Source organism: Lissotriton helveticus, chromosome 3_1 (assembly GCF_964261635.1).
Source record: "Lissotriton helveticus chromosome 3_1, aLisHel1.1, whole genome shotgun sequence".
Classification (NCBI taxonomy): domain Eukaryota; kingdom Metazoa; phylum Chordata; class Amphibia; order Caudata; family Salamandridae; genus Lissotriton; species Lissotriton helveticus.
The window spans coordinates 2,079,611,726-2,079,623,753 of NC_136061.1; the positions used below are offsets into that span (position 1 = coordinate 2,079,611,726).

A 12,028-nucleotide genomic window follows, 5' to 3' on the forward strand; every position below is an offset into this window, starting at 1 on the left:
AGATGTTGAGTTTTATGTAGGTGTTTGTGTTGGTAATTGGAAGATCACGAGTCATTTGTCAAAGTACACCCCCATAGTTTTGTTGCCTTGTTTTTCACTTTAACCTCAATATACCCTACCTGGACGACATGACCAACTGTGCACTTTTTCAGCCAATGGTCTGCACCAACTAACAAGAATTGCACAATAAACTCAGCCATTGCTTGATAACCGTTGAAAACCTTGTGAACCCCCACAATGAGCTGTCATTGTAGCTACTAACTGATGAGCTGCTGCAACTTTGGTATTTATTGTGTGTCAATAATAAGTTACTACAATTTCAAATACAGCCCTCGTACCCCCACACCCTGATCAGCCTTTCTTTCAGATTGGGGTGCTCAGGGAGCCAACAACATCAGAAGTGCTGGGTCCCCTTTATCCACTCTACCCACAGTGGCAACCTGGACATCAAACAAGCTGTCTCTGTACCTTGATGAGGACAGAACCGAGCATCTATCTCCAAGAATACCATTTTATTTAACATGTTCCTGAAGCTGCAAAGTAGCCGCTTTTCCAAGGATCTTAAGAAGCTCTGGAATATTAAAAATGTGGCAATAGCAGGAGGAGTCCAACACTTTCATACCAGTTTATTTCAGAAGTGGAGTAACTCATGGCAGTTAAGGAAGACTGTATATTTTTTTCACATGAACCATTTGCAATAGCATAGATGTATACTAGTAATCCTCTGCAAAATTCTTTAATGCCCGTAGAAAGTGAATGGCCACTCAAGGTTGCCACACTAAAACCAAAAAGCATATGATGCTCACTAACAAGGGGAGAATTTACCATTAATCCAGACCTCCCTTCACAGATCGGAATCCCATCTCCACAACCTATGACTACATATTTTAGTCGTTATCACAAGAGGAGCCAACAGGTATTTTCACTTTCTGCAGGATCACCCTAGTTTTCTTTTCTTTTTTGCTGAATCTGATTTTTACTACCTTTTGAAATGTGAACTCAACCCCTGCTAACCGGAGGTAAAGTGCTCAAGCTCCTCCTTTGAACATGATGAAATTGGTGTACACCTGATTGGCATATTTAACTTATTTGTACCTCCCTAGTATTTAAACTAAGGTGAGCCCAGGGCCTGTAAATTAAATGTTAAAAGTGGACTGCAGCACTAACTGTGCCATCCACCACAGTGAGAAAGTACACATGATTGCAAGCCTGCAGCCAGTAGCCTGGCTGTGCAGGGTTTAACTCCAAATCCAAACTGTCAAAATAACCCCTAATGACCGGCTTAACCCTTTCTTTTGAACATTTATAAGTCACCCCTAAGTTGGCCTTAGTGCCAATAAAAGCATTGTGCAAGTTATTTAAAATTAAGACATGTAATATTAAACATGTCCTTGCGGTGAAAAAGTCCCAACATCCATATTCACTGTAGCAGGGTTTGCTGTTCCACAGGAAAGCTTTGGGAGATAATATTGAAATTAAATAATGCTATCTCCGCCTAGGAAACCACTATAAATTTGATTCTTGGACTTCTAAAATATTTCAATGTATTGGTTAGCTCAGATTTGTAATAAATATTTTAGTACAAACCACTATTAGAAAGTTGTCACTTTCCTGCCTGGAGCCTTTAAGGCATTCCAACTGTTACTTGGCAGCGGACGGTTCCCCTGTGGTGAGGTGTGAACTGCTCCTAGGACAGGGACAAAGGTCCGTGGATGTGGAACGGTGTTGTGAGTTTGGCAAAGACGTTTGGTTCTCTACCAGTCCTGGCTGGGCCTGACCCATCTGTTTTCTTTCTAATCAGGCTGGCACCAATCCCAGTCTGCAAGGGTGCTGCCCCAGAACTGGCTTAGAGTGACCACAGGGCAGGGGTTGCCCATTTCTATAGCAATGCCTCTGGGTGGGATCTGACCACCAGGGGAAGAAAGACTACCATCTTGGATTTCGAGAGAGAGGGTCACTCTGAGATAGGTTATAGTAAACCCTTGAGGAATTGCTCCTTAATTAGGTAGGGTCCCCCCCGGGAACATTTACTCCATTGGTTAGGGAGTCACCAGGAGTTTCCCATTATCCACAGACTGGCACGGTGCATAAATGTGGCATTTCCAGTCCCCTCCTCAGAGTACTCTCTTGACCTGTGGAAGAACAGAGGAGTACTGGACTTGCTACCTGTGTCCCAAGAAGAGCGAAGAAGATTGGACCTGCTTTTCCTCTTGCACCTAGGACAAAGAAGTGCATTCCATTTGTCGTACGGCTAGCCTCCAGTTTGAGCTACAGCGACACCAGTTGCATGAGGTCTTGTTTCTGCATTCACAGCTAACAGGTTCCAACTGGAACTGCCCTGGAACCTGCTCCTGCTTGATTGAGTCTTGACCCCTAGGGGCTGCCCACAAGGTCCAGGACCACTGGCCAGTGTCAAAGTGTAGTCTTCCTAACAAATCCTGAAACTTAGAAACTGTTTGCCAACGTTTTGCTCTTAGAACCAACGGAGGACCGGGTCGAACCTGCCAAGCCAAACCGGCGAAGATGTGTTGCCACTGGACCAAAGATCCCAGTAGCTCCTCCTTTGCTCTTCTCCGCACCATCAAATCTGATCCAACTGGACCTTGCAGAGGAGGTTTAGGACAAAATAATTATGACGGTAGAATTCGTCATCGAATTAACGCACAAAAAATATCTGGCCGGCAAGGGACCTTCCCTGGGCACAAATTTCAAATTTCTCCTGCTCAGAGCATTCCCAGCATAAGTCAGCAGCTTCTCCAAGGCCTTGTCCAGTTGCTATCCAATGATGTAAAGCCCTCTTCGGCCACAGCCTGCTGCCTTGTCCCACAGAGAATTTTTCAGTTCTGTTTCTAAGACTAAGTCTGAAGGTAAAACTTCTGACTGGTTGGAATCTTATTTTTGCATTGGACAAGAGCTCAATTGTGGTCTGCCTAAACTTGCACCAGATGACCGCAGTTTGCTTTAAACGCTTTCTGAAGCTATTTCTTACTTTAAATTAAAAAAATTAATAACTCTGGTTTTACTGATTGGATTTTTGTCGTTTGATGTAATTTTATTTATTAAAATATTCTCTATTTAAAAAAAAATGTTTTTTTTTTGCTATTCTGTTTCCACTTCATTTCTGTCTGAGTAGTACTGCATAAGTACTTTACATGTTGCCTCTAAGTTAACCCGGTTGGCACTGTGCCATAGCTACTAAAGGCATGAGCTTAGGTTTAGTCACCCTAACAAGGATTGTGCTTATGATTTCGGTTGGGTTTTCACCCTTCTCAAGTAATAACCCATTCTCTTGCAGGAAACTATAAGATTATATGAATTCCTCTTGGATGGCACTTCTTGTGAAGTGTTTTTTTGTTTATCATTTGCACATTCAGAAGTGATACTGTAGCTCTTTTCTCGACTGCTTATGATCAACAAAAAAGGTCAAGTGATTACTAGAATTAACCACAAATTTTCAGTAATGGGTCATTTTATCACTAAATACCCTGCAATTACCCTATACCTTGTTGTTTGCATCCACTATGAATCAAACAAAACTGCTCCGGAATGCTGCCCTGCTTGCTCCACGATGGACCTGAATATTAAACATTTTAGCCACAGACATTCTCATTCTACCACCCACAGTCCTTTCCTTTCTACAACACAGAGGAAAACTATAAACATTCCTCATTAAACACAGCTTATTACCTGCTCAATGGGGGTCAAATCAATAATTCCCAATGGAACTACTATTATTGTTACACAAATAAATATTAAAGAGAGTATTTGTAGCAAGCCAAAAGTCTTTGCCAAACTCATTACTAAGGGACAGATGTATAACGGGGTTTTAAACATTAACTTCCTTTTAAAATGGACTAAGCCCATTTAACCATTTGGAAAATGTTTTACAAACTGTTAAACGAGTTTAGGAAACCAAACCACAACAGTATTTAGAAAGGGCGTCTTTAGGGCATCCCTTCCAAATACTGTTTCCTTAAGGTAAGCATTTAACAATGCTGAAATGTAAACATAAAATATTAAAGTTATTCCTACACCTCAAGGAAGGAGGTAACTCATTGTGAATGTTTAAAAAACATTTTATAGAAGTAGACAGCGGTCCATTGGACCACTGTTTACTCATAAAAAATGTTTGATGGCGCTGCTGCTCGCTCCCACAAGGTGTATGCCGTACATGCACGAGCGCTCATTGGAAACAGTGCAGTACATGCACGAGTTTTCCAAAAAGTGCAGACCGATTCCAAGAGGTCACTCCTAAGCAGCGCTTGCGCACGGATTATGCTCGACCTAATAAAACACAAGATTGCTTTATTGAACACCAAATCACAGACATGGTGGTCTGTTGGCCCCAGCAGACTGCCATCCCTGTGCCTTTAGCCAATTCTAGTGGGCTGCAGTTGCGACCTACAACTTCAGCGCCAAGAAGTCACTCCGTGTACGAGAGCTTTATAAGAAATTTTAACATAACATAACATGCATATTAATGAGGTAGGTTGGATTACAACCCACAACGAATGGTGATTTTGCGAATTGAGCTATTATATTAGTACCCAGATCCATTTGCAAAAGCAGAATCGATTCGGTAGAAGTAAGTGCACAATTTGCAACCACTTATACCAATTCGATTTTAGTACATGATGCCCTAAATATCTAAAATGACAAGGCTTTGTACCGCACTGCAAGAATACGTGCTCAAAATGAACAGTTGTGACCATGTGCTGATTTTGTACGGCGCCAAATGTATTTATTTGCTTTCCCGTTTCATTTAGCACACAAGTAACATTTGTGTGAATTTGTAAAATACAAAACATGCCTTTTTTCAATCGCCATACGCTTAGATTGGGAAAACTCTTCTTTAAATAGGGCTCCATGACAACCACCAAAGTCTATACACATTTATCATACTAAGAGAGACTATGTGGTCAAACATTTATATTGAAGAGAAAATATACACTGGAGAACTAAATCTAAAAATAAAAACACAAGGCGAGGCAGAAGAATTAGTACTTACGTTTACGTCCGGAGCTTATCTTAGATTCCATCTGTTTGAGCTTCATTAACACCTCCTGTTTGTCATTTTTATTCTCTAATAAATACCTAAGCAACATACATGCATACTGAGTGGCTCTGAAATGGAAAATGAGGAAGACAATGGTTTATATGGAGTGCAAAATGGAAAAAGGCAAAGCAAATCAATTGTGTTTTTCGGCAGCACTGCTAGGGTTAGCAGCTTTCCGCACCTTTAATTATTGTTTTACTTTGCTCCAAACAAGCAACCTTTCAGCTAAGCCGTTAACAAACAAGATCAACTGAGTTAGCCTGCTGGCTATTTGACTTCTACATAGGAAATTAATATCTGACACTGCAAACTTTTCGGTGCGTTAGATTCTTACACAAAGACTCTACCACTACCACCAAAGGAAAACTGAAATTGCTAGCAGGTGACATGAGAGTGTGCAGTAAGCAAAGATGTCGTCAGGAAAAGAGAGCAAAACAGATAGGCAGCTGGGGACAGGGAACCTGAATTAAAGATGGGATGGGTTTGAAAGATCCAAATATAAACAGATAAACCTTAGACATTATTGGCCATTAAATAGAGGAAAGGTAAGGCGAGAGTGGAACCACTAAACAGCAAAATATAGGCTGCAATCTAGGAGCAAAGGTACTTTATGCATTCCATTTGTTTTATGGAGCTCTTGCTATTTTAGTACAGAGCATAAAGTAAACACGACAACGCGTTTTTGACCCCTAGAACGTATTCACAGCATCAAAGGGTAACTTAAAAATGGCACGTTTTGTCATTTCATTTTCTTAATCCCATTTCATTAAACAATTATTAATACTACATTCCTTTAGTATTTTAACTTTTGCACCAATTAAAGTATATTATTTGAATACAATAGCAAACTATGATAAGTGTCAATACCAATGTATTATTAGATTTCAAGTGGTGTGTACTGTGTAAGCCAACAGCATCACAAACAAATGCAATAGGACACATGGTTCATGGCATTCGGATGCCATGCTAGTATCTTTAAAATGATAGAGCACCTAAGACAGCCAGTCACCTACAATCGTAATCGCCCTAATATATGGTAGTGTCGGGGAGCAGCTTGTTTAATTTTACAGATGTACTTTAGGGTCATGTGGACAGTAAGCGATTAGTTGTAATTTTGCGTTATGATCTGGAATATTAAGGTGGAACCTTCGAAGGAATGCTCTGCTGCCAGTTGCTTCCTTGCTGAGAATGACAGACTTGTGTATATTCAATCTCTTAACACATTCCTATTGGAGATGACCCTACATTTCACTGACGAGGAGAATTTTTTTTTGCAGGCACTTCATCCAACATGAAAAAATGTATCCCACAGTGCTGTCATGGATCGGCGGTGGATTGCCCCCGCCATGACGAGTTGCCTCTTAGTGCTCAGCGCAATTGCTCGACGACAACAAGCTCAACAAGTGTCCATGCTGAACAACTTATTACCATTTTCTGGATCCAAGATCAACAAAGCTTCAGATCTCCGGAGTCAGAGAAGCACCATTTGTTTATTTTGATGGGGTACAAGGTCTTCCCACTGTGGAGAATTGAGTGGGTGAAGCTCGTCTACACAGTGAAAGGTGGCATGCTGATGTGCCATGATTATCAATTTCATAACTGTATGCCATGAAGCTGTGGCCATATAATTGCAGCGTCAATTGACAGATTACTGTGCGGTGAATGCTAGAGGCTCGAGTAGCGGTATTCTTTACACAAGATACATGCTAGATTTGAAACTGAAATCATAACATGTACCTTACACACACTGATGAAAAACATCACAGAAACAGAGAAAACGTTGAATTATCAGCACAGTAAAAGTGTGTTTGTCTAGCTGGATGCAGTAGTATTAATAAAAAAATAACAAGATGTTATGAAGATTAATGAGAATACATCAACTGCAGTGGGCATTAAATAGGTATGCGTAGCTCAATTGACAGTCACCCACAAGTATTTCTAGGTGTAGACATTTAAATCCCATGGTGCTCTCAAAACGAGGGAAGAGATGACATACTCCCCCAAAATTAGTCTAGTTCTAAGATTAGACAAACCAATATCTTCACAGTCTGAGGCACTCAAAAACATCTCAACATTTACTGTAAACAACAGTGTATTCAACAAAGAAAATAACTTTTTTTTGGAGATATTGATTTATTGTCCGGTTCTTCGACCTCATCTTATTTTGACAACCTTTTGAGCTTTAGCCAACACTTATTACGTCGTATAGGGGCAGTCTCCCCACCACTTTCTCAAGGCTTTTGTGTTATTGGCTTCTTGTAGGACATCTTTATATCAGCTGCGCTTGCAGCTCCTAATAAGATATATAGTGTATTTTGCCATCCTGTATCCCAGATGAGGTGTGCTTCACGCCGTTTCTTCAATGGTCACAAAAAAAGGGGAGCAAACTTGCCTAAGGGTCCACTCCCTGACATACCCATAAACATATTTACAGTGCCTAGTGGGCTTTCTTTCTTCCGGGGGCAGATCAGGGGTAATAACCCCCAACTGCCTCCCAGGTGGGCATAAAGACTGTCCCTTTTGTTGTGGGGGGTGGAGGCATTGGTATGCCCATTGTGGACAGCTCCCACCCCTCTTTTAAAAAAAACCCACCACAATCATCCCTGGTGCCTAGTGGCCTTTCGTCCCCCCTCCCAGGACAGGGGGTGGGGGGGTGGGGTGGCAGAAAGAGTGTCCCTTTTGTATTTTGCGGTGGGGACATGGGTATGCACATTTTCAGCAGCCATGAATCAAAAAGAGGGGGACTAGGAGCCAGATTAAGGTCCAGTACCCGTGCTCCTTACGATAATTGGCAGGTCTAATCAGTGTGGGTACTTGTTCCTAGGTAGAGAGGGTATAGAAAACATTAAAGAAAAGGTGTGGTTGGAATATATGGTTCCAGGGTGATCTTCCTTATTTGGAAGTGTTGCCCTCACACACCCTTGTGGGTGTCATGCTTCATCATCGGCAGTTTTGTTCCTCTAGGGGCCGGCGCTGCAATGCCCCAAGGGCCCAGCGAGAGGGCTCTTTGTCAGAGATCTTTTCTTGTATCAGTCGTGATGGTGCATGCGGGTGTGTGGGGAATGATGTGTAAGGAGGAGAGTGTGATCTTAAAATTACCTAAAGGAGATCACATTTTATTCAGAGACCCTTTGGTAAGGTTAAAAATGAAGATGGAGTAGTGTCCGCAAGGTTATGATACGCCACTACTCAGTGAGTGTGTTATAATGAAGTATTGTGGTTTCACTATTCAGGTCGACATGTTTCACCCTATGTTGGTCCAGTACTGAATCCCTAGCGTCTCTTTAGGTCAAAAAATGATGTTCTCTACCCCTGAATTAGGGTGCGTATCTAGAGTCTTATTATACTCAATCCCTGGTAGTGATATAGTAGACCCTCAGTATCTATGTCATGCTCACCCCAGTACGAATCTATAAATCAACCACTACTCATGGGCCATAACGTGCCCTAGGTGAAGGCAGGGGACCGCAAGATTATTGCGGTTTAGTTCCATGCGCAGTCAGCAGTCCATCACCTACCCCTCATCCTACCTGCCACCACCCCTTTCATAACAAATAAAACACCCATCCCTGATGCCTAGTGGGGTTATACTCACAAGGACAGGAGGGAAGATCGTGGGCAATAGCCCCCATGTGAACCCCAGGGAGCAGAAAGACGGTGGCACATGTTTGGGAGGGATGGGGGCATTATAATGCCCATTTAGGGCAGCCACCACCCCAAAGTATTAAAGAAAAAAGAATTCCTGGTGTCTAATGTGCCTTCTGCCCCCGCTGGGAGGGGCCGATTAGGGGCTACTGCCCCCATCTCCCTCCGGGGGGCAGAAAGAAACAATGCCTCAGGAGGCAAAAAAAAGAAAGAAAAAAGAAACTCCCTCTGCTGTTTTCAGCAGAGGGATTAGGCAGTAGTGTACCTTGGACGTAACCGTTAAGTCCATGGCACCGAAGAGGTTAAGTGTTCACGAACACTACGGACACAAATAATAAACACTACCGACTACACTCTTGCAGGAGGCATGTGATCATCCATCTTGCAGGGCATTAATGGCAGTCATGTAGTTATTGCGATTATTAGCAGCTTGCAATCATTATTAACTTTCTTAACTGCATTGTTGTGTTATTGTGCTTACTGCAGGATTGTGCCAATGTTCCTTATCATCTATTGATTGCAAGCAGTATTTAGTGTGTACAGCCTGAGGCCTCGGAATTACTACAAAGTTGTGCTGAAGTCATTGTTCACTGTTTATTGTGTTATGCACTTCCTACCATTTGAGTTACCATTTGTACTGTAAATATCCTTCTGAATTATTCTTAAAGTGTAGTATACTCACAACGCTGGCTGGATATTGACTTCTTCAACCAGGGTACTTGTGTCTTACAGTACCCCAATTCACCCTGTACTACATTTTCTAAGCAAGACCGCAACTACTTGTTCAGGTCTTCCTGGAGAGCCTGGGAGACCTATTGAGGCTTATACCCCACCACATACAGAGTGTTGTATGCCATTGAGAAAAACTATAACAATTGTATCTAACAGAATTAGCTACAGTAGGACTGACAGATTCCAACCACCACACACAGAACATGCACAATGTTCACTCAAGCTTTTCAATGCAACCAAATATGCTCAGAAATAACAGCTCTGACTTCTCAGGCTATAAACCCTGGAAGTAACCAAATAATAGTGGACAACCAAATTCATGGAGCAAGAAGAATCACTAGGAACAATCTATCGTCATACAGAGCAAAAGAGACCAAAGATTGGTTTCCCACTGGTGGTCGCACAAAATGCAGTCAGCCTACAATAGACTGCCAAGGTTTACATCCTATTCTGTAACAAAAAGAAATAGTAGCGAGATAAAGTCCCATTTAGTCCCCTCCTGCCGTGTGACAACCACCCAGCCTCATAGGAAGTATTATAAGAAGCATGTCACTTGCCCAATTCATGAAGAATAGGATGATGTTTTCTAAAAACAAGAGGTGTCTTACCTTCCAGCACATCCACGCCCCTGATAAAATTATCAGATGCAGGGCAGGATTATAAAACACACAGCAGATTTGCATGAGCCTCAAACAATGTGGTTTACTTGATCATGTGAGTTTAATGCCGCAACAGCAGCTTTTACATAAGGGAAAGTGGCCAAGAATTACGCAAGTGAATGAATCATCACCGCATTGAGAAACACAGCTTCCATGATCTATGTACGTAAAGGTAACTTCAAGAAAGGAAGGGGCAGAAGACTCAGGAACTTTGCTGCTTGACTATGAGGGGAAGATTGAACAGGTATTGCAGCCTAATGTGTAACTACCTGTACTACAACAGAGGTGATGTTTTTCAGGAAGGGGCCACCTCCAGCGCCAGATCTCTGGTGGCCGATGGAATTGGGACCACCCCCTCCTTCTGCAGCTACTATAAAATATCAAAGAGTAGATGATTCTTCTCTAAATATTGCTGCTAGATTTTAGTAGTTGCTATAGACAATGTTTTTATCACGAAAAGTAGTAAATGGTTCTGTAACTACTGTAAACTGAAGGACCTAAGCAAGTTATTTCAGTAAGAGGATTCCAGAAGCAATCTTTTTTTATTTTTTATCGAGCTTAGAAAACATACATAAAGCAGACAAATTTGCAGACTCTCCAATCACATATAATAAATAGACAATAAGTATAACAAAATTCATAATCCATTAGTACATGATAAATATGATACACAAAATATACTGAGAAGCAAAGAAGATAAAACCTATTGCATATTGAGTTTCACATTTAAAACGTACAAAAAAAGAAAGCGCACAATCATATCCCATTTTACATGATATACAATACCAGCATTCTACACATCTGTGATAACATATGACCCCTAGCTTGATGACCTGTATGATTACAGTCTTCGCCTGTATGTGCGTGGTGGCGACATAGCCCTCCCATGTCATCCCAAATCTCTGCACCACCCCTCTCCTCTTCGAATAGGCCTCCGCAAATTTGTAAGTCTTCTCCATCTTGTGTAGCCACTGGGCCATTGTAGGTATTTTCTGAGATCTTCAATTCTGTAAAATTAAAGAACTGGCTACTGCTGTGGCTAGGGAAACGAAAAATTGCACATATAATTAGAGATGATCAACTACATAAGAGAAATCGAATACCGCCAACGATGCAAATGGAAGGATATCTACTGACACACATTTACTAATAAACCTAAAAACCTCTTCCCAAAAGTATTGTAATCTCAGACAGGTGAAAAATATATGTGTCCAATCCCCTGCCTCTGGCAGATTACATCTAAAACAATCATTCGGTAACATAGGAAACCATTTATGGAGCCTGGAGGGAGTGTAGTAGGCCACCCATCTAGAAAGGAAGGACATTCTTTGGAAATTGGCCGCCCTCATTGCCCTGTGGCCAAGCTCACAGACTCGTAGCCATTCCTGTCTACTGAACCGACAGTTAGTTTCCTGAGCGATATTTGGGAGCATTATTTCAATAAGGTTCGTATTCTTCTCCTGACGTAGTAACTTATACCAATTGCCAATGCCTGATAAGTTTGACTCAAAGGCAGCTTTTAAAATTACTCTAGCTCTCTCATTGATTCCTCTGAAGTTAGTCTGGAGAAAGTATGAAATCTACCTAAATCTTAGCCAGAGATCACAGCGCTGTGCTTCAAATTGTGTTACAAAAGCCTCCCACGTCATCTGATTAGTACCATTATAAAAGTCGCCCAATTTACAAAAACCCAGCTGAATATAGGGCTGCACCCCCTTTTGTGGGAGTTTAAGGCCCCATACCTCACAGTCGTAAAGAGAGGAATATGCATGGCATGATGGAATATTAGAATTTTTATTGAATCGCTGGATACGGCTTAATATTATATTCACAACCTTGTATCTTGTTCTTTTTGGTAGCTTTGCAGTGTGGAAGAATGCTGGTAACTTGATAGCACTCTCCCTTAAAATAAGATTAAATAAAAAATTATCAAACT

At 41.5% G+C, this 12,028-nt stretch overlaps 1 protein-coding gene across 3 annotated transcripts in view; it reads right to left on the reverse strand.

Moving 5' to 3' along the window:
• Positions 1-12,028, reverse strand: part of PEX11A (peroxisomal biogenesis factor 11 alpha) — a 151,210-nt gene that overhangs the window by 70,470 nt on the left and 68,712 nt on the right. For all 3 annotated transcript variants that reach the window (XM_078683224.1, XM_078683223.1, XM_078683225.1), the window contains one exon: positions 5,009-5,124. In XM_078683224.1, the coding sequence (XP_078539350.1) occupies positions 5,009-5,124 (116 nt within the window). The remainder of the gene's footprint in view (positions 1-5,008; positions 5,125-12,028) is intronic.